The 23,520-nt window shown below is 40.8% G+C and overlaps 1 protein-coding gene across 3 annotated transcripts in view; it reads right to left on the bottom strand.

The window, feature by feature from the left end:
- Positions 1-229: 229 nt before the first annotated feature.
- The window catches only part of LOC147712333 (zinc finger protein 8-like), a 129,719-nt gene continuing 106,428 nt past the window's right edge, over positions 230-23,520 (bottom strand). For all 3 annotated transcript variants that reach the window (XM_086920315.1, XM_086920316.1, XM_086920317.1), the window contains 4 exons: positions 15,310-15,399; positions 14,929-15,036; positions 9,435-9,530; positions 230-1,004 (listed from right to left, as the gene is read on the bottom strand). In XM_086920315.1, coding sequence (XP_086776441.1) covers positions 379-1,004; positions 9,435-9,530; positions 14,929-15,036; positions 15,310-15,399 — 920 coding nt within the window. In that variant the 3' untranslated portion in view covers positions 230-378. The remainder of the gene's footprint in view (positions 1,005-9,434; positions 9,531-14,928; positions 15,037-15,309; positions 15,400-23,520) is intronic.

The raw sequence follows: 23,520 nt of genomic DNA, 5'->3' as shown, positions 1-23,520 counted from the left end.
TCAAGTAAGGGATGTCTTACCTGCCTCTATATGAAGACAGCAAACAGGCTTTTGTGTGTTTCGACTTGCGACGTGCAGTGTTGGAAATTCATTGGGTGTCTGCATCAGGACATGGTAAAATTATGATATGCACTGCTAATAAAAAAATACTTATCTCTTTAAATCTCTTTCAATCATTGTACCCCTATAGCTTTTTTTAGTTTGTGCATTTGCCATCAGACAACTTAAACATGTTTCAGAATGAACTTTAATTAAGAAGAGTGATTTATTTTTGAACTTCTGGTTCTGTTACACCAAGCTATAGCACCTAGGTTGATGCTAAGTATATTTTCAGATTTTCTTAAAGATGTGGCAGACCAGTCTCTTTGGAAATATCTTTCACAAAAAGTCCCACCTCTTGAAGGTATTCAACTCTGATTTGAGCGTGGAGACTATGTTAAATGGCTTTCTCAAATCAGAATGTAGCATATCACCTTTCGGGCTGTCTCCTTTCTCCATTCGGCATCCTATGTGTGTTCGCTGGTGATAAATTAATGCTGAAGACTGGGTGAAACACTTCCCACATTCAGAACAAATATGAGGTTTCTCTCCTGTGTGCGTTCTTCTATGGATTGTAAGTGTGAATTTCCTACTAAAACTTTTTCCACATTCTGTACATGGATATGGTTTCTCTCCTGTGTGAGACCTTAGATGCATGGTAAGTGTGGAGTTTTTTGTATAGGTTTTCCCACATTCCATACATGTGTATCTTCCTGTAGCTATCTGAGGTTTCTGCTGGTCAGAATACTTTTCTGACTTGAGTTCATCTCTTTCGGTGTCATTGCACTGAGGTGGTCTGTTTGCTCCTATGTTTATCGTGTTCAGGTTGGAGTCTTTGCTTCTCTTCCCTATTTCTTGTCTCTGTGAATTCTGGAGATCCTGTTCATATTCCATCTCTACTGGTTTTACAGTATCTGTGCATCTTTCCTTATTCTTCATGGTATATTGCTCAGCGGGCTGACTACCTATTGAAATATAAAGGAGACCAATCATTACACACTCAAAAATAAACACACTGACAAGAGAATAGACTTGTGCCAGGAAGATAAGACGACTCACCATGCTTAAAAACTGCCACACAGATTTACAAATAGTTATGCAAAAATGCCCACATATTCAAATTCCACCTGATCTGATTCACTATTCAAAATTTGATAGGTGGATTCCCTCTTTATTAGGTCACATTAACTACTTTACGTCATCATCAAGGAATAATTAAAACAAAAAAGCAGATCTTTAGAGACATAAAAATATCCCTACACTACTACTACTACTACTACTATATTTCTGGATAGTATAAACATTGCAAATGTATGTATTTTAAGCTTTTGTTTGCAGAGGAATAGTTTTACTGTATGACCCTGCAGTCTTACTTTGCACCACTCACTGCAGCACGCACTGCCAGACGTCCAATTTCACATATTAGAAATATAAATAAGGAGTACATTTTAAAAGTCCAAACACACATTTTTCAAAGGCATAGGTTACAGAACACCAGAAGAAGGCATATTTCGAGTACAACGTGTATCAGTTAATTGGACTTACGAATTAGACAATTTTGCACCTTTCCCATTTAAACAATTAGGGGCAGATGTACTAGCACTTGGTGCTGCGTTTGCACCACAGAAGTGATGCAATGTGACACAAAGTGTTGTTTTAGTTTTTTTTCTTCTAGCACAAATCCTAATTTTTGAATGAAAGTAGCACTGAAGTAATGCAAAGTAGTGCTTTGTGCTACTTTGCATCAATCGGGTGGTCAATTGGTGGTACATGGGCCGTCTGATGAAACCACCCATGGATTTTCACATAAATCCTTATTTACTGAAAAGGTAGACACGCTTGGCACTAAAAATAAACGGCTCCTAAAGTAAGCTTTAAAGTTTAGAAAAATATTTTTGTTTTCCAAAACGTTCACACTTTTGCACATATACTGAACTGTACAGCACACAAAGTTGAATTTTTTTTATACTATGTAGAAGCATAGTATTTTGCACTTGAAGGGTTCCCTGCTTGGCTTCATGCACACACCCTTGCAAGGGTGAGTGCCTTGATGCAAGGTCAACCTGAAGTGTACCAGTGCACGTGGGAAGATAAGAGAGTCACATTTTAATAGATATGGCACTTTTCTGCTCTCTCTTCCACACAACGTAGTGCAGCAACATTTGTTGCTACACTGTGTTGCATAAAAACCTAGTAATTCTCCTGTTTGATTTACAAAGGTAAATTATATATAGACAAACACTTAGCCAGTCATATACTAGAAGTATGTGGACTGGCATGGCACAGCTTTTCGGTGGGGTCTGGTAACAGGGTATAACATAAGGTTTAACCAGTAACCACAGTCATAAATCATTCCCAGCTGTTACTTGGGAAAAGTGTGCAATGGTTAGGTAATGAGAATTACACACAATTAATGGTCATGGCCATTCACTAAGCCCAGGGTATTAGGGGCAGAGATATTGGCAGTGCACCATTGGGACAGGGAGCAATGGGACTAGCCAATTGGCACAGTCAAAGGGTACTTAGCGAATGATGAGGCGAGCTGCAACACTCTGTGCCCACTGAGGCCCTCTGGCATAGCACTTCTAGTACAGAGCAATTGTAATGGGTTGGGCTTTCCAGTATTAAAATAGTTGGACAATATTCTGTGGGCACGGGATACTACTGGCATGTGCCAAAGAATGTCATTGAAAAACTAAAATAAATAGCGGAAACAATTTTCTTCAGCTGAGGATCATAATGTCCCATGCACTGTTCATTAACTGATATCAACATCACAAATGGCAAACAGATACATCAATGATACAACATAGCATGTTGACATCAGTTTACAACCAGTGCAAAAGTAGCGTGCTTCTAAATACAATTGATAATCGATGCTCTGACAGCAATACTTAAAAGCCTTTTACATAAAATGATGGTGAGGATATTTAACTATGCAGCATGTCTATGTATCTTAGTGAGGGTATCTACTTCCAGGCAGTGGCGCTATAACCATACATTGTTGCGTAATGTCTGTGAAGATATCTGTTGCTTGTGACTAGAACTGAGTAGGGCTTTCTAATCTTTACAGAATCATCAAGGTAATCTAGTTTTTTAATCTCAAGGTAATCTATACGAGGACAAATGTTCAGTGAACTGCAACTTTTCCTCTATATGTCATCTCTGTGAGGTCGTCACATTGCTGACATGGATTGTCATTGTTTGAGACGTCATATAACTGACTATCTAAATTATGCTTTCATCTGTGATGGCATGTGTGCTGTCATGAGCAGTGCACTGAGAGGTATAAGTGGGAGCAACGATGCCTAGCAAATGTAGGCGGTCTGTAGATTTTGGATTTCAATCTAAACCTCCTTGCGGCTCAAGTTTGTATCTAGGGAATCTATTTGCATACCTAGCGAAAATATTCAGTTGAAGGGTATGTGATGGTAATGAATCAAAAAATTTAAAAAACCACAGAAATTCCCCAGTTGAAGTTGGCTGAAGTTGGAGTTGTCACTCTCCCATGACCTTACTGGCACCATCACTTGGTGCAGTAACTGTCCCATGTACCTCTCCAACCATTCGTAGTCGTTATGCTTCTCTTTGAACCTGTACATTATTCTGCTGCATTTTGGCTAGGTTTGTGCCATAGAAATACCATATATACATACATACATCACAGATGACATTGTAGATGGAATTATGATATGACATCACAATCACAGACTTTAAGTCATCAAATATGTGGTATAGAGATGACATAATTAATTTATGGCAGTGGTACCTCTACTTGTAACTATTTGTCACAATCCAGAGTTGAAAGAAATTCACAACAGGCTATTCTGTACCAAAAATAAATTCATCACTTTGCTTTAATAGGGTGAACTGAATATTTTGGAAGAAGGCTTAATAATATGTATTCCAAGGGCATAAGTATATCCTAACAGATCAGAGAAATCATATTGGAAATCCTAAGATATCCCTTCTTCATGCCCAACTGTACCATTGGACTTCAAATTCTGTTGTATAGTTTATGCTGCTTCCTTAGTCCATGATTTTCGTACTCTTCTCACACACATCTTAACATGCCAGTTTATGTGGTACAATTTTGTTAATGCACCAACACTGATATACTTTGAAAAGGCTGCTCTTTATCAGTCGTAGTCTGAGCAATCAGTTTGCCATAATGAAGATTAGTTCATGTGTTAATTCAGTAACATAATCAGCAGCGTCCGGACCATTGGGGCGGAGGGGCCACGCCCCTCACCTTTTGCCCCTAAGAACGGTATATGTCAGGATGAGCAAAGGTCAGTCTGACAGACACTCTTCATTTTCAGGTCCGACAGCCAGGAGCTAGATATGTGTTAAATGCGAAGACTCCTGGCTGCCGAAGATGAAATTTGCTGGGCTGAGGATGTCACAGCTCCCGTAGGCATGACCTCCTCAGCTCGGCAAAGGAACTTGAGGCCATTACTCTCGTGACGATGGGGAGTGCCACTCATTGCCTCTCACCTGGGCGCTTCAGGTTTAAGCCCTGAAATGCCCAGGGTGGAGTATCAATCAGTGACACTTCATCAAGCAGTGTGGTGGGGCTAGTAGTCTCACTGACCACATCCCACTCTGTGATGAGGTTGGGACTCCTGCCTTCCCTCACTGGCTGACCAGTGAGGAAAGGCAGCAGTCCCAAGCCTCCTGGGACCTCCAAGGCAGAGCTACAGGTAAGTGTGATTTTGTTTTAATTCATGTTTGGTGATTGCATGTATCAATATTTGGTAATAGTGTTGTGAATGGATGTGTGTGTGTGTCTGTGTGAATGCATGGCTATGAGTGTGTATGTGTGCATATATTTCCCGTCCGCCCCCTCCCTCCTAAAATCACTGGCCACCACTGAACATAATTAGTTTGTACTGCCCTAATATCAGCTGTTTCTAGATCGAACGAAACAAACCTTTTTTCTCATTAAAAGAGAAGGACTTGTTTCAAATAATAACTGAAACTCCATCTATCTGTGAAATCTGTGGCCTGCTGGACAGCCTGAGATGGCCTCTTGGATATTAAGGGTTTGCTGCCTCTACCCTTCGCAGTCAGTGGTGGCTCTTAAGTCTTACCAGGGGGCTGGTGTGTTGACTGTAGCCCCTCTGGTTGCGCACTTGCTGCACAGTTGTTTTCGGTGGCGTCCTATAGTTCAAGGAGAAGTGTGGCTCAAGTGGTTGAAGCGGCAGACCCTGATGCAGAGGTCTGGCCCGGACCAGGGTTCAATTCCCCGCCTCGGCGGGTCTTGGGCTCAAATTTCCCCGAACCTGACAATTCTTGCCTCTGTGCCTATTCCAATCATGGAGTCCCACTCTGCAACTCTGGGCAATAGCTTGCTTAATCTCCACGACGGCCCCTGCAGCGGGATGCCTGGCTTTCACCTTGGCGATGCCCAGTAATGGGTTATCTAACATGGGAATACCAGGACGGGTTCCCTAAGCAAGCGCTTAGAAACCGGTCGGTGATATAGCGCTATATAAATCAATCTACATTTACATTTACATTCTGCAGGATTTGCAGGATTTGCAGGGTGCTCCGTTTGAGACTTTGGAGTCTGCCAACTTTAAGTTTTTGTTAGCCAAGTTTGTGTTTCTGGTGCCCATTTCTTGCGGGACACGGGAGGGGGAGATTGGGCTTTGTTGTCTTCCCCTCCATGCCTTAGGTTTTCCCCACACAAGGGGGTGCTGTGTCTTAGTGGTGCCTTTCTCCATAATGTGGTTTAACCATTTTATTTAGATTCTGATATTGTTTTGTCTGCTTTTTGTTCTTTTACAGTGTCTTGGGAGGATGTGCGTTTGCATTCTCTTGATGTCCATCAGATTCATTCTGTGTATTTGCAGAGCACTGCCTCATTTTGCAAATGTGTTGCCTTGTTTTGCTCCCAGGTCTGGCGAAGAGGAGTCTCAAGCCTTTTCTCTCTACTTTGTACCACTTGATTAAGTTGGATTAAGTTGGCCATTTCTCATTCTTATTCTTTGGCTGGCCAACCGACCCAACATCTTTCCCTGGGAGGTCTTCTGATAGTGGCTCAACCTCCTGGGCATCATTTAAAGGGGTTTCCATTTGAGACCTTGGTTTTGAAACCACTTGGGCTCTGTCCCAGACATTCATGCCACATTACAGTTTGCAGTTCGGAGGAGATGTATCATCTGATTTTGGTACTGCTATCTTGAGTTCTGTGGATACTCCTCCAGTTAATTGTTTTGTTTAAATTGTTTCTCAGACGAGGAGGTAATGCCCAGTTACTTACAGGTAATTTTCATTACTTCGAGTCCATGTCTTCCTCATCACAGTCCTGAGTTTCCACCTGCCTCTTTCTGTTGTTCAACTGATTTCTTTCTATGCTTGATTGTTTCACGAAGTCCTTCGCAGACTTGTACTCTTGAGTTTGGGGGCACTCTTGGCTTGGGAAGTAAAAGTTAAGTTTGGTAAGTAGGGTTTGCCTGAATGGAGATAAACTCATAAGTAAGGACTGTGACGAGGAAGACATGGACTCAGAGTAATGAAAATGACCCGTAAGTAACCCGACAAGAGCTGCTTTAGCAGACAGAGAGAAGATGTTGGAAAGGGCTTGCAAGACTTGCAAAAACGACAAAGCCCACACTCAAAAGGAGCAAAAAGCATTCCATTGCATCATCCCACTATTGAACAAAGAGGTCCTCTATCAGAAAGGATGTCAGTCAGACAGAACAGAAGTAATGTGATGTGAGACCGAGAAGGGAATGCGATAAGATGGAAAGGGAGGAGTAAAGCAGGAGCTAAATGTGCATGTTTTACAATCACTGAGTACATCAAATATATATTTTATGAACCAGCAGGCAAAGTAACAGAGAACAAGGTTGCTAAAAAGGGCCATGGAGTAACCATACAAATACTAAGGCATTTTCAAATAGTATTACATGTCTGCATCCACTTTTCTTGATGCATAAAAATACTGCAAGTAAAGAACTGATGAATAGAACAGTAGATTAATTTACAGGCTTACCAACAACAAACGATTTTAAGGGCAACTGATGTTGTATAGCTTTCTTAAGAATCATCCTGACGAAGGAAATATAAGCCTGCCTTTTTGTCAGTGCTTCGTGTATCAATTCTTTTGTGAATCACATACCCTGAAATACATGGAAATTCTACGTATAACATCAACTACCGGGAAACAATCTATATTTATAGGCAGACACTATTTGGCTACCTCTGGGCTACTGACGTGTTTTCTTGTTTCTCACAAGAGGACCACACTCAGGACTGAACAACAGAATTGACAAAACCAGCTACTAAATTTGAAAATATCTTTAGCTTCAATGTTAGAGAAAGATATTACTGTACATACTAAAAGTCAAAGTCACCATATTGAGGAATGGGTGTAATCTCAACAACTTTGATGAATGTCTAATTTTGGCCATTGATAGATTGCCTCTGATGAGCACACGTGAATAAATAAATAAGAATCAAGTTATTTACATTCATTTAAACTGCCAGTGGCAAAAAATAACCTTCCCAACACTGCCTAAATCATAGTGCCCACAATCTTTTGGTGTGTGAAAGTCGAATCTTAAAAGTACATCGACTAGCTGCAACAAGAGAAAGCTTAATTTCTCTTACAGTTTTATTCAAGTACTATTCCCATAATGCAGCTGCATTTAGGATTTCTCAGGTAGTTGGACAATGCAAATCCCTGTTTTCTTACTGTGTGTGACCCACGAGAAAATTCAAAATATGGAATCCCATTTTGCTGAAGCTTTTAGAACTAGCTCAATTCTGCATTTTTTTCCTAATGAATAATTTATCCAAATTAACATGGTGAATGGATTTCATGTTTTCAGATCTCAATAATTTTTAAACCGCCCATAATGATCTTTCACCCCTTTCTCCGTTGTGCGTGCTGGAGCAACTAATACCATTGGTTGGCTCTATGTTGCGCGCCTTAAAAAGCAATAGGACATGGCCAGCACTGGCTGCGTCATAGCGCTTTTTTATTTGAACACTTTCAATGGGGCTGCTTTGCAACATAATTAAAACCATTTACAAAGCCAATAACTAATAGGCCAAACCTATTGGCTTTGACATTCCTTGTTTACTGATGATCCTTCCCTTTCTAGTCCTGTTTTACCTGTTTCTGACCTCTTTTGGCCTTCCTTCATGTATCACAGCAGCTAGAGAAACACAAAACAATCCTATTTTGAATCCCAAATTCTCTTCTCTTTGATTTTTTTATGTATTAATCATTCAATTCTTAAAAGGTTTTATTGAAACTAGGATTTGAGAACAGGTCCATTATTTTCTTATGGAGAAAAACATCAGATTTTGAAGCAAACAGTTTTCTTCATTTTAGGGATTCACCACATTTGAGGTCCAGCTGTTTGGTATCATCAGACTTCTTTTCTAGAATTTTTAAAACTGGTTCACCCGATAAAACGATGTACCTCTCTCAACAACCCCCAAACCCATTTTCAAAAATACACTCACCAATATACCAGTCAACCACCTTACGTTGATTCAAAAGTAATTTTTATTTTATTCCTTCCACTCGTCACTAGCAGCCGCCATCTTGTTCAACTTATGATCAGGCAGTGCAATGATTCAAATGCATCACCTGATCAGCAAGACATTTGCTGACTGATTAGTGATTCCTTGCTGTTTGGAGAAGTGCCATCCACACTTAAAGAGATTAACTTGTCAAATAGTACTGTCTTTCATGGTCTTGCAGTACCCAGTAGCAATACCTCTGGCTGGAATTTGTATTGTTCTTTCCCTCCCGCTCTCTCTCTCCTGCTTTTCCTCTACAATTGATACATTTCTATTCACACATTAACGAGCTAATACTTTGTTTCTAACCTTCATATACAAGGAAGGGATGTCTGCCATTTCAGACCCATATATGGGTCTACACAGCAGCCTTTACCCAGGAAGCGCTAGAGTAAATTCTATGCAAACTCTTTCACAAAACACATAATCCCACAATATTTCTTCCAGCTGCATACAGCCACATAGGGGAATGCCAGAATGCTTGTTGTGCCAGCGCAGTCCTGTTAGTTTGCAATCTATGTAGTTTAGCCAGAACCCATTCTACTGATGCCGGTCACCCAGTATTCAGATACGATAATACTATTCTCTTTTATCTATTCAGTGAAGCCCATAATAGGAATGTGATGAGGTAATGAATTATCTCTAGCTTGTTGCTAAATGATTTAAACTAGACGTAATGCAGATTCACAATCTACATTTGGAATACTTACCACTTAGCTAAATATTTCAGTCTTGGTATCTGAATCCATGCCATAACTTGTACCCTTACCTACAGTGCTCATCTTCAAATGTCACAGAAGTCTAATCTGCACTCAAGCCTTTTATTTACTGTGTTCATGGTGCTCCCTTACCTGTAGAGTTTACGCTCGATTCTGGCTTTGTTTTTAAAGCGGACTTGTCTTTGCTGCAATGCCCAGGGGGAAACCTAGGTGGGACATCTGGAACTGCTGTAAGTACAAACAAGCACTGGTAAATGCATTAAGTTTCACCAATGTGATCAATAATAAGCTGCTTTTTGTTGTAAGTTGTTGCTGGCAGAGTAGTTGTACAATATTAGTTACAGAAAGTCTGTTAAAGTGTAATGACTTGAGTAGGTACCAAAAGGCAATATATTGTGCTGTTACTAGAGGTATAGTGCGGGTAATAGCAACATTTTGAAAAATGAAATGAAAGAGGAAAATAATAGAATTAATTGATGTAATAGCAATAGTATGTGTTTAGGGGAGTTCTGACAACTTTTGGGCCCGGTGCCACTGCACCTGCTGCACCATTCAAATCATGCCTCTAGTGTTTGCAAGATAACTGCATTTGTCATTGCCTGTTTAGTAGTAAAATATTGCAATATTTGGTGCTTAGAGAGTTTCCTAGAGCTTTGGGCCCTAGTGTCACTGCACCATTGAAATCATGACCCAAGTGCCTGCAAGGTAACTGCACTTGTGACTGCTTATTTAGTAGTTAAATGAAGCAATATTTGGTGTTTAGAAGAGTTCTGACAACTGTTGGCCCCAGTGCCACTGCACCTGCAGAACCACTGGACTCATGACCCTAGTGCCTGCTAGATAATGCAAAACCACTGGATTCATGAACCTAGTGCCTTCTAGATAACTGCAGTTGTAACTGCCTGTTTAGTAGCAAACGTTAGCAATATTCTTAGTTTAGTAGGTCCCTGGAGCTATTGGCCCCGTTGCCATTGCACTTCCTGGCCCATTCAAATGAAGCCCCTTTTAACTGCAAGATAAACGCTCTTGTGTTTGTCTTGTTTAGTAGTAACATTTAGCAATAATCTATGTTTAGTGAGGTCCCTAAAACTTTTGGCCCCATAGCCACTGCACCTGCTGCACCATTCAAATCAAGTCCCTTTTAAGTGCAAGGTAACCGCAATTGTGACTGCCTATTTAGTAGTAAAATAGAGCAATGTTGTGTGTAGAGGAGTCTGACAACTTTTGGGCCTGTGCTACTGCACCTGCTGCACATTCATACAATGACCCTGCTACCTGAAATATTACTGCACTTGTGACTGCCTGTTTAGTAGTAAAATATAGCAATATTTGGTGTTTTGTGGAGTTATGACAACTTTTGTCCCCGGTGCCACTACACCTGCTGCACCGTTTAAATCTAGCCCCTTTCACCTGCAAGGTAACTGCAATTGTGACTGCATGTTTAGTAGTCAAATATTGCGAAATTATGTGTTTAGAGGAGTACTGACAACGTTTGGGCCTAGTGCTACTGCACATGCTGCACCATTCAAATCATGACCCTAGTGTTGACAACGTATGGCCCGGCGCCACTGCATCATTCAAAATATACCCCATTATCTGAAAGATGACTGCACTTGTGACTGCCTGTTTAGTTGTAAAATATAGCACTAGTTAGTATTTAGTGGGGTGCCTGGAAATTTTGGTCTCAGTGCCACTGCACCTGTGCACAATTGAAATCATGACCCTGTTTTCTGCAAGGTAACTGCACTAGTGACTGCCTGTTTATTAGTTAAATATAGCAATATTAGGTTTTTGGTGGGGTGCTAAGAGCTTTTGGTCCTGGTGCCTCTGCACAAGCAGCACCACTGAAAGCATGACTCTGTTGTCTGCAAGCTAACTGCACTTGTGATTGTCAGTTTAGTTATACATTTTAGCAATAATCTGGGATTAGCTGGGTCCATAGAGCTTTTGGCCCGGTGCCACTGCAACTGCTGCACCATTCAAATCAAGTCCCTTTTAACTGCATTGTAACTGCAATTGTGGCTGCTTGTTTAGTAGTCAAATATAGCAATATCATGTCTTTAGAGGAGTTCTGACAACTTTTGGGCCTGGTGCTACTGCACCTGCTGCACCATTCAAATCATGACCCTGTTGTCTGCAATGACTGTACTTGTGACTGGCTGTTCAGCAGTAGAATATAGCACATCTCTTGTATATTACCTTTATTTTTAACGAGCAATGTTTATTACAAAATTCAGAATTTGATCATAATGACCAAATAGTTAAAAAAATATATCTGATAAATCATACAAAGTGCAAAGAAAGGTACTGAGACATGAATAGAAAATGCAACAAATGTTCTAAGGCTAAAGTATCTTTACACAATGAAGTAATAAAAAGCAAGCATTCCAGAACAGAGTTAGAAGCTGTGTGCCTTTTCCGTGGAAAGAGAACTTATCTTGACAGTGAATAGCATTTTGAACACTGTGAACAGCTTTAGCAGAAGTATCGTAAATGTGTGCAGCCAGGGGAAGTTACCAAAAACAGTTCCACACAAAAGCGAATGACCTCAGTAATTCAGCTATGGGAACTGATCAGAACCCCTTTCAAGATATAATAAATACAAGAGATTTCACAAGCACAGTGCGCGCCGGCGAAACCTAAAAAGAGGTCTGCCTTTAAGTTTCACATAAAGTATTACATATTATAAATGTTTGAATCCATTGTATGAACTTGCCTCTATTGGTAAACTTCATTTGTGGGTGCAGCAAAGATCTTTAATCTGGTATAAAGTCTTTACCTTCTATGCCACAGATTCATATCTGGTCCTATTCCAAGTCAAAGAACAGTATGAACGTCTGATGGTCACAATGTAAGACGTTTGTAATAAACTAGTGTTCGACTGTCGGGTTGAAGCTCTCAGAATATTGTCAAGAAATGGGCACGGCTGGTGCAAATAAACAGAGAGCAATATGGGACTCGGATATAATTTGAAAAATGAGCTTGTGAACTAGCTTTCATTCAGCCATTTCACTAGGCAAAGAGGAAATCTTAATTATGAAAGTGTAATTCGCCTAATTCCTCGCATATTGCGTTACGCTTTTAAAGTGAAATTCCACATTATGTCATGGTGCCAAATGGGGTAGTTTGTTTAGATAACAACACAAACAAATAAAAGACACACACCTCTTGTATGCAGTACGTGTGCTTAAGTGTGCTATTTTTTTTATCATGAAATCGTCATTAAGTCAAAAATGTACACAAGAAAATGTAGCTTGAAATGACAGATTGGTATTTTGCATAATTTTGTGCAATTTTTCCGAGTTTTACACACAATTACTCATAAGGAAAGAATGTGAATTTCGCACACCCCTACATTTTACTGATGACTGGCTGTACATAAGCTACATGTGCTCTAGTAAATGGGCAACGTATCAAGGAATTCTTTATTTGGCACTGAGCCCTAAGTTGGGTGGAGCCAATGTTTGATTGAGCTTTAAGGAATCTGTCACTGTCTAATGGGCCACCATGAAAGAACATGTGTGTGGGTTGGCTTTATTGGTCATATCACAACCTATGGGACCAAAAATAAAAATAATTATCATCTTTCCAGGAAGGCAATTCTGGCAATGCCAAACTGGCCTCCAAGCCAGTCCAACGGTGTGTGAAGCGAGCAGGATATTCCTGCTGCCCAGATCCACTTGATACCTCCCTAATTTATTGACTTGTGGGGGCAGGTATTGCAACAGCCTTTTTGGCTAAATCTCTGCCACAGTCGTTGGGTCAGTTCACCCTCAGAGGGAGATCCCCACAACTCCCACAGGTCCAGAAAGAACAGGCAGGAGTGCCTGTCACCAAAGGGGAACACAAGCAGTAGGCTCAAACCAATAACTGGGTGAACGTCTTAGTGGAACACAATCGGACAGAACGATACCTTGGATTCAACATTTGCTTGGGGTGAGAGAAATACCTGTGAATACCTAATCATAATGTTACAAGTGTAGGAGCATAGTGGTAAACTGGAACTCCTAAGGCTGGGAAAAGTGGGAAAAGCACACAAACCATAGCAGCCAAAAGCTGTGCTATTCAGATGGCCCCCACCTCATCCCACCATGTTGATGTCCACAACCACCAAACCATAGTGGTGCTGCCACATAAATCAAGAGGACTGTCCATCACAGCCAGTGGTTGGGAGAGTGGGATTTTTGCCAGCAGTGATGTCTATGTCTAAATCCAATCAGGGCATTTACGAACTATAGGACATATAGACTTGCACTTATCATCCCTTGCCTCAACAACATTGGACATACATTGGATGTAGTCTATCAACAGAACATCTAAGGGTGCAACCTAGAGGTACAATATTAATCGTAGGCAGATGATTCCATGATCCCTTCCATTTGGCTACCACAGTCTACATCCTTAGCCTAGGAAGCAAAGGCCTTCCAAATCCAATCTCATTCCATCCCTTTGCCACGTTATCCAGAAAACTGTCCACAATTAATTAGTTTAATGTGTGCGCCTTTATTTGTTCCCCAAATATCACCAAAGCATTAAACATGACAGCAAATGTAGATGCAAACATTTCAAGTGCAACTGGTTTGGCCTTACAAAGTCTGCAACTTTTATGCATTGAGCATAGTTTTTTTTATGATTTGTTGTGGCAAAAGTCCTTAATGTGATTGATATGGATGCAACATGTGTTTGGTGGTGCAGTTGGTCAGGCGTAAATTGTGCTCCAGGACTAAGCAAATGGCGGTATTTCCTCCATGATAACTCCATGCTTCTGCTGTGTGCTTAGTGCTGCAGCTCATGTGCTATGTAATTGGTGTTCTTGTCTTCGTTGAGAACCCATACTGTTGTTATGTACTTGGTGGTGCTACAGGCCAGGTGCAGATTGCGGTGGTGTTGGAGGTCAGGAATAGATTGTGTCCTATCAGTGCTCACTTGGGGTTACTATGTCCATTGTTCCCTGTACCAACAGTTGTGTGATGAAAGGTATGAGTGACTGGAAATTACTTGCAGCTGGATTCCAGTCCATTTGTCTTTGCCCAATAATCCACTCTAGTCGGAGACGAGCTATATGGAAATCAGCCCTGGTCCTGCTACAATAGGAACAGTCAAATCGGAACTGCCAGACCAGGTCCACTCAAGATGGAACACGGTTTTGGCTTACTAGAGATGAAGTTAACTACTCATGGCACTTCCCTTTACCTATTATGGTAAGTTTGAAGTAGTCACATTTTACGAAAGATATTTTTTGTGAATGGACCATTGGCAGCGGAGATGAATAGGGGGATGTTGGAAAGACCTGCAGGTCTGGAGTATGATGATAAAGGAGAGTGGTCAGTCATAACCGAAGATTGACCAGAGACTTTACAGATTGTACAGATCACAGGGAAGAAAGGGGTATTAGGGAATTAACCAGGGGATGGCAGTGTTTGGAAGCTTACTCCTGTCACAACTGAGTGGCCTTTTCACACTATTGCTGTGCCTGTGGTCGAATGCCATGCGATGGACTTCATGGAAGCCAGGCATGCAGTGTCCTAAGGTCATTTTGGCAGGTCAGATTTCTGAAAATGTAACTCTAGGTATTTATTTCATCTTGTAATCCTGTTGTCCTTTCACGTAACCACTACTTACGAACCTGTAGGAATACGGACAGCTCCTTTCATCCCAGAGCCATGATTTTCTATGGAAGAGTTTTCTTCACTCGTACTGTTGAACGGGACACTTTGTGCAAGAGCTTCCTTTTCTGCCAAAATTAAGGGAGAAGGTAACAATTTAACACAATTAGGTACAGTACATTAAAGTCACCTACTGTAAAGTCTACTCAACATACAAAGCCAAAAAATCCAGCTTCTGGCATGAAATGGCGGAAGAGAAACATGAGCTTAAATGTACCCATCTTCATTCCTTTCAATGTAACAACTAAGGGCCAAGTTTGATATACCGGACAACACACATGGATCACTCATGGCGACGAATCAGAAATTAAGTAATGTTTACAGTGTGTAAATTACAGTACCTGAGGTGAGCACTGGGCTACGTTCTCGGACACTTCTAGAATTCGGATGCAAAGTATTATCCTCTGACTCGGAGCAGACCGATGGATATCCTGCCGGAAACAAAATTGATAAATAATAGGCGGTATCTGAAATGAAAACCAGAATAAGTTCAGAATACGTTTATTCTGACTACAAAAGAGAATGATACTTACCACCTTTACTGATTTGATCAATAAAAACTTTCTTTCCATAGGAAATATTCGTCCAAGAAATGTGGATTCTAGTGGCAGAGCGAACAGCCAGTGCTTAACTTGTAAAAGAATAAGTGCTGAGCCTAAAAGTATTCTTCAGACGCTCTAGGTTGCAGCTGCTAATGTTGGGTTTGCCAAATGCCCAGGCTGCCTCGCTTTGATTCCACCTTATGCCTCTTTCATCAACCCCCGGAAACTGCCTGACCATTTACCTTACTCTAGAAGGTTCTTTTTCTTTCCTAATTTCTCACTTTGTCACTGTTTTTTGTACCTCCTCAGATTTTACGGTAGCTACAGTGGGCTAAGAATTGAGAGTTGAATTGTGCCTGCAGAACTTACAACCTGATATAAGTAAGAGGGAACTTAGTAGGATATTAGGGAAAGGAATATCATTATCATGATCAACAGAAAAAAGATGTGTGCGTTTAAATGAATGGCAGAATGATCAACAGTTCCCATATATAGATAAATTACCCAATCGTTGGCTTAGAAAATAATTACTAAAGGTACGAATCGGAATTAATCCAGGTTATGCTAACGAAGGGATAAAAACGGCTATGATAGACCCTAAAGGAAAGTGTATCTGCAACCTAGGTCAAAATGAGATATTTTGCACATTCTATTTGACGGTCTAAAAGTTTTCAATGCACGGAAATTGTTTTTCCATCCAATCTTTTAAAAATATGGTGTCAGAAACCGTGCACAGGAAGCACCCCTGTTGACAGAAAGGCACTTTATGGATACAAAGGGGCTCATTAGGATGACGGGCGGACTTAGTCCGCCCGCCATTCTATTGATTATTGGGACCGCCCGCCATAAGGGCGAGGGTCCCGTGGGGGGTATTAGGATGCGCCCGCCACTGTTGCAGGCGCATCCTGCATTTTTAGCATTGTGGCAGGTAGAGCTCTCAGCACCGCCCGCCACAATGCTAAAAATGCACATATGCATTTGCATAAACAAAGCGGCAGGCAATGCTCTAAATAAAAAGCTTTTGAGACTGACTGACTGACATTGTTTTTCATCATTCTTTTTCTCCTTCTTAACACCCTATTGCCTTGCCCTCTCTCTTCGCTGGGTCAAATGCTGATGATGATAAAATGCGGTGCTGCTCTGTAAAAATGAGTGCCTTCGGACCCACCTGCAACCCCTCGGCTCAATTTAAGCACTGCAAAAGGCTTATAAATTCTAAAGGAGAGAACAGTCTGGTTATGAAAACTTGGGGCAGGGTGCCATCCAAATCAAAACAGTAACTAAACAGAAAGGTAATCAGAAGCCAAAAAGTATAACAAGAGGAGCTGCAGAGAACCAGCTCTTGGATTGGTCACTTTAGAAAGGAAGGGCGGCGGGGTGATGACGAAGGCAGCGAGACAAAATGACTACTCCTTAGAGCTGCTCCGTGTCACAGAGGAACGGCTGCTCCTGAAGGGACCTTTTACGAGCGTCAGTGAGCAAGTACGTCGGAAGCACTTGGGAATGCAGAGGCAAATTTTTAGACCTGTAAATGGTCTACTTAAGTGCAGCTTACTTTTTTCCCTCTGACCCCGGGGCATCCCACACTATGGCCGTCATTTTGTGAGCTTTGCTCTCACATTTTCTTCAAACTGCAACGTGTCTGAAATGCTCTTTTGGTCGGTGGTTCTTGCCGGTTAGAGCTATTTTCACCACAGAAATGCCTACTTTCATCAAAATGTACAATTTATAACAGAAAAAGTTTTCTTTTTTTGCTGAATGCTGTAACTTTTCCTCATAGTGATGGATACAATTCATGCAGAAAAAATATAGTTATTATCCTCACTTTGAATGAACAGCACAACTTCTAGTTCTAAAGTAGTGTTTGTGGATGGAGCCCCCTGGAATCTTGATAGGCAAGTTCTTTGCACCTAAATATATCGGTTTGCCTGCTGGGTACACCATCCTCTTTGCGCTTTCTCCATTTTGGTTGCCATTATATGAGCCTTGCGTTTGTTTTTGTCTCAGGAAACCGCGCATATTTTTGTCATTTTGTGGAATATGCCCCACTTCAATAACACTGAAGTAAAAAAAAATGTATGAGCTTTGGGAAATACCTATTTACTCCTGTGTAAACACACTGCTTCTCTTCAGCGTTCTCTCCCTCAGAATAAACCTTCTCTGGAATAATTAAAAAAGTAATCAGTCTGCTTTAAACATGGATTCCATGCATTCAAACAAGCCTCAATGTTCCAACAAACAAGTCAAAAAAGATCAGTCCTCTCCAACTAAATCACCTCCTCCTCTGACCTTAGAGGACATTAAGGATGAACTGGGAAATATTAGACTTTTCATGACGGATACCACTTAGCTGCGTCAAAGAATTGAAGAGAAATGGTCTGGACTCAAGACCTACTGATGTAAATGTAAAATGTAAATGTACAGGAATTTATATAGCGCAAATCACTGAGCGGTTTCTAAGCGCTTGCTTAGGGAACCCGTCCTGGTATTCCCCTGTGAGATAACCCCGGCAGGGTATCCGCAAGGTGAAAGCCAGGCATCCCGCCGCGAGGGGCCGTTGTGGCGATTAAGCAAGCTATTGCCCAGAGTCGCAGAGTGTGAACCCGTGAATTGAGTAGGCACCAGAGCGAGAATTGTCGAGTCCATGGACATTTTAGGACTCAAGACCCCGCCAAGCCGGGAATTGAACCCTGGTCCCGGGCTGACCTCTGCTTCCAGGTCTGCCTCCTCTAACCAGTGAGCCACACTTCTCCCAAAAAACAAAAGATCAATGACGCACAAGATGTAGTTGCTAAAGTGGACATTTTATCTAGAGAGGTTGCTCAACTAAAGAAAACAACAGAAGATTTGAAAAATAGGAACAGATGCAACAACCTAAGAGTTTATGGAAGCCCAGAAGTATCCGAAGGTTTCGACATGATCTCTTTCTTGAAGACACATATTCCACAGATTGTTGATTTGTCGAAATCTACAGATCTAAATATTCAAAGGGCTCACAGGATTTGCCCCCCCAATGCAGGAGCTGCGTTCCATGAATGCCCGATAGGGTCTTATTCATCCCTGCTTTATCAAAGTAACATACAAAGACAGAACTTTCACTTTTGAGGATCCTGTAGGGCTAAATAAATGTATTCATGTGCACAAGGAGAAGATTACGAAGCTGAGTAAAACCTATTTTTTCTCTCACATGTTCATTCTCTTTTATCCCACATGTCCCAGTAACTGTTTCTTGTTAAACGCTGATGTCCTTATTGGCGTTGTCCATCAGTGTTGTTGTTCATGCTTCACCCTGTTCCGTTGTCTCCCTAAATGTTCGGTAAGTTCCCTTCCATTGTGTTGATTATGTTTTCTTTTCAATATTATAGTTCTCTGATTGTTTGTTGACATTACATCTACTTTTTCTCGGTGTCCCTCTTTGGAGCGGCTTCTGTCCTCTCGCCCACCCCCCTCCTACATGAATGTTCTTTTTCATTTGGGACTGTTATGGCTACAGTCTTTTGGCTTTTTGTCATCTTCTCTACAGATATGCTTCAAGGGAGACTGTGTTCTCCTTTTTTCCTCCTGCCCATTTCTCACATCCTATCCTTTTTCTCCTCCTCTTTCCTATCCTCCTTGTTCTACAATATAATATAGCTTCTATTTCTACTTACAAATTTGTTCTCGTGGTTCTTTATTATTCTTTACTTTGCATGAATGGTCCTGTACATTATGTTGACTGTTTTCTCTCCTTTTAAAACTCTATTTTCTTATTTTCTCAAATTCTCTGTCTATTTTTGTTTTTGTATTTGTCAGTATGATTTTCCCTCTAGGCTTGTTTCACTATCCATCATTCTGGTCTTTGTTGATCAAAATTCTTACTTTTTTTAAAGTTTCATGCATATTTTTGTTTAACTTTTTCTACGCATTATATCATGGAATGTCAAGGGTATTCATAACCCTGTTAAAAAACGTGGGTTATCCAAAAAAAGGGGTTAATATCCTGAGCAATAAATGTCCAAAGTATTGAGAACAGTCCACAATTGTAGTTTTCACAGAATTCTTCATTTTTTATTTTCATTTGATACAGTTCAACGAAGATGTGGATTCTAGCCATCTTATTCAGGGCAAACTGAAGTAAAGGTTGTCATGTACGAAGTATAAGAGATGAAGGTGCAATATCCATATGAGTTACTCCAATTATGTTTGGAAAGCACAATAGAAAACGCAATTGTATATCAAGAAAGCGAGAAAGCTCCACTACCAAGGCGATAAACTTTCAATTTTATATCACAGGTCACAGAATGATATCTGAATTGAATGTCAGTCATCATGGAGAGTGCTGGGCGGGAAAGACTGTGACACCTTAAGGAGCAACATTCATTCTCCTTACGTAAACTATGGGTTGGAAATATTTTTTGTTCTCCAGCAGTTAATAACAAGAATGGTGTAGTAATCTTGTTTCACAAATTGTTAAATGTTATTTTCCTACATGAGGTTAAAGATAACAATGGTAGATGGTTGTTACTGAATATTTAAGTAAACAATACTCAATTTTCCATAGTAAAGTCTATGGTCCTAAAGGTATAAATTTAGTATTTTGGAATGCTTTTTCCACTCTCTGTTCTTCTCATGCTTCAGACTATCTGATAGTGGGAGGTGAATGCAACCAGCTTATAGACTCCTTCTAGATCGGAAATCACAAACCAAGTTTATCTCAAATAAAATGCAAAAGACTTTCCGCAAAGCTATTACTTCCAGAGGGCTGTTCAATGCTTGGTGAATTTCTTATCCTGATGTCCTGGAGTTCTCCTTCTCCCCTGTTCATAGGTCTCATTCCCGAATAGACTACATATTTATCACTCATTCAGCTCTTCAATTAATGGCACTTGCGGAGATTGGCTCTATTCTTATCTCTGATCACGCCCCCGTCATTTTGGATCTGGAATATCCCACTACCACACCTACCCCGCGCATGGCGATTTAATAATGCCCTTTTGTTGGACACTCAATTCACTGAACAATTTTCCTTGTTTTTACAAGGATTTCTCAGGAATAATCTTCCCTCAGACTCACAGTTTAATTTTATTTGGGATGCTTTAAAACAACTGCCAGGGGATTTATATTAGATGTTGTTTCCCAGAGAAAAAAGGAAGGCATTTAAAGATGCAACACTAATTTGAAAACAAATTAAGACTCTAGAACATGAATATTTTACCTCAAATTGTTCCGACACTTTGTCCAATCTCTATATAATAAACCATCCTAGGATAATGCTTGCGGTAGTCTGCTCAAATTTAATGCTAAAATGTACGGCGGTCGTAATAAAGCTGGCAAATCCGTAGCTAACTACCTTAAAATTAAAAAACTGAATTCCAAGATTGTTGTCATTACAGGTAGCACAGGGGTTAGACATATCAGTGACTCCAAGATCCTAGATTTCTCTCCTGGACATTACACTTCTCTATATACTCCGGAGTCTTTCCCTTTGCCTGATCAAATAGATTAATATTTTCAAGCCATTCCCAAGTCCTCCGAAAACCACATTGACCTAACATCCCTCGATAGTCCAATAGTAGAACAAGAAATCACCAACGGTATCAATCAACTTCCCAAAGATAAAACCCCTTGACCAGATGGTTTTACTGTGCGCTTCTTTCTTCCTTTTAAGCAATTACTTGTTACTTTGTTGCTATTTCATATAAATCCTTTTATAGCTACTGGAAAAGCGCAAGCTATGCTATGCTTGATCCCTAAAAAGGACAAGCACCCCTCTTACTGTAAGAATTATAGACCTATTTCCCTAATCAACATGGATTGTAAGATATTTGCCAAGTTATTAGCTCTTGGCATATATCAGATCATTCCGGATTTAATCAATATATATCAATCTGGGTTCGTACGGGACCAATCGACTACAGATAATTCCAGGGCCTTCCTCAACATTATTCATTCAGCCTCCAAGGCCGCTTCACCAGTCACTGCAATTAAGTTAGATCCCGAAAAGGCTTTTGACAGAGTAAATTGTAAATTCATGTTCGAAGCACTAAAATGGCCCGGCTTTAGTCCACACATCATTCGTTATAGCAAGTTGCTATACTCTACACCTTCCACCTCTATCTGGGTTAATAGATGTCAATCCAACAACTTTTCACTTCATAGAGGAACTAGACAAAGGTGCCCTTTATCCCCACTTTTGTTTTTTCTGGCCCTAGAACCTTTTTTGTAAAGAAAATGTTGTTTTCCACGGTTCAGTGGCTTCCTAATTAAACATATTGACATTAAGTTTACTTCATATGCGGACATCTTATTGTATCTATTTAACCCCACTACTTCATTGCCGGCGTTTTTCTCTTTGTTAAAAGAGTACTCCATAGTTTCTGTAAATGAACTCAACATCAACAAATCTGAGGTTTTGCCCTTTAAAAAACATTGCCTCCCTGAAAAGTTTAAAGATATGGCGTTCAAGTGGAATTCAAAAAATATTACATGTTTAGGCATCTTATATCCAAATAACATTAAAGAAACTATTAAAATTAACCTTGCTGATATAATTTAAAAAAACTCTCTGCAGTGACAGATAGGTGGTCCCCATTATGGGGCCTATTATGATTGCGTTTTTTCCGCATCCTCCGGGCCGGCGGATGCCATCGCCGGCCCGGAGGAGGCGGAAAAAATGCAGCGGACCCACCAAAGACCCACGGCCACATTAGGATGGCTGGTGGGTCCTGGTTTCCGTCCGCAGCTTTTCCGCCGCGGTTGGCTTACAACCGCGGCGGAAAAGCTCTAATATGGTGACGGTGTCTGTCAGACACCGTCAGCCATATTAGGATGGGCTGTTAAAAATGCTTTTCCGTGAGTTTTCCGTCGTGGAAAAGCATGTGTAACTTCACTGCGGGGCCCGTTGCGGGCCCCCTGGGTGAAGGGGGTGTGGGGGGTGCCCATGGGGGGTACCTATACTGCAAAGTATGCATTTTTCCCATTGCGGCGGATGCAGCTTGAAGCCGCACCCGCCGCAATGGTAAAAATAGAGGATGTGACCGCCAGGGTGGCGGTCACATCCTAATTACGCAGGAGGGAACCCTGCAGGCCATGCGGGGGTTCCCTCCTACTCTATGGTGGCGGACGGACTCAGGTCCGTCCTCCATTATAATCGGCCCCTATGTTTGTCATGGTGGGGCAGATTAGCCACAATTAAAATGATGTTGCTGCCGATAATTTTTATCAGTCCATGCTCCCAATTAGTTTTCCACTCTCTTTCTTTAAAACTACCAATCGTTTCTTGATCAAATTCCTTTGGAATAATCGCAAGACTAGAATTTCATTAATTTGACTTCAACAACCTAAAGACTTAGGAGCAGTCAATTTTCCTAATCGTAGACGTTACCATTCTGCATCTACCCTGAAACAAGTATGAGATTTTCTTTCAGACAACCCACATACAAAATTAACAGTAGGGAGCTTACTAGAACAGACAAAATATACACCATTCTCGTTCTTCTATCTCAGCCCTCTAAACGTTTTTTATCTCCTACCTTCACCCATTCTACTGCTGTTGCCACCTCTTTGTTTACTGTCCATTTCTCTCAAACAGATATTTTTGCACAGACTACTATTTGGTATAACAAACACCTAAAACTCAATAACAGAGCCCTACTTTGGAAAGAATGGACTGACAAAGGCATTATTACTTTTGAGCATTTGAGGATTGATGGGTCTCCTATGATTTTACTGAGATTCAGGAAAAATACGATATATCCCATCTACATGCTTCTCATTACCTTCACCTCAAAAACATATATTCTTCAACTCCTCTCCCAGAACTTTTCCTTGGTTCCACATAACCAGGCATACACTCTCTCTTTGAACTTTTCCACTCAGTTTAAAGCATCTGTCATTTAAAAGATATTGTCTCATCCTACTGATTCGAGAACTAAATCTAGGATAGAATTTTTATGGGAAAAAGACTTGCTACAAGAACTCTCTTTTCAGACCTGGGGTTCCATTTGGGCAAACATCCATACCTCCTCACAA

The sequence above is a fragment of the Lissotriton vulgaris genome, chromosome 5 (assembly GCF_964263255.1).
Source record: "Lissotriton vulgaris chromosome 5, aLisVul1.2, whole genome shotgun sequence".
Lineage (NCBI taxonomy): Eukaryota > Metazoa > Chordata > Amphibia > Caudata > Salamandridae > Lissotriton > Lissotriton vulgaris.
This window is presented reverse-complemented; position numbering and strand designations above follow the sequence as displayed.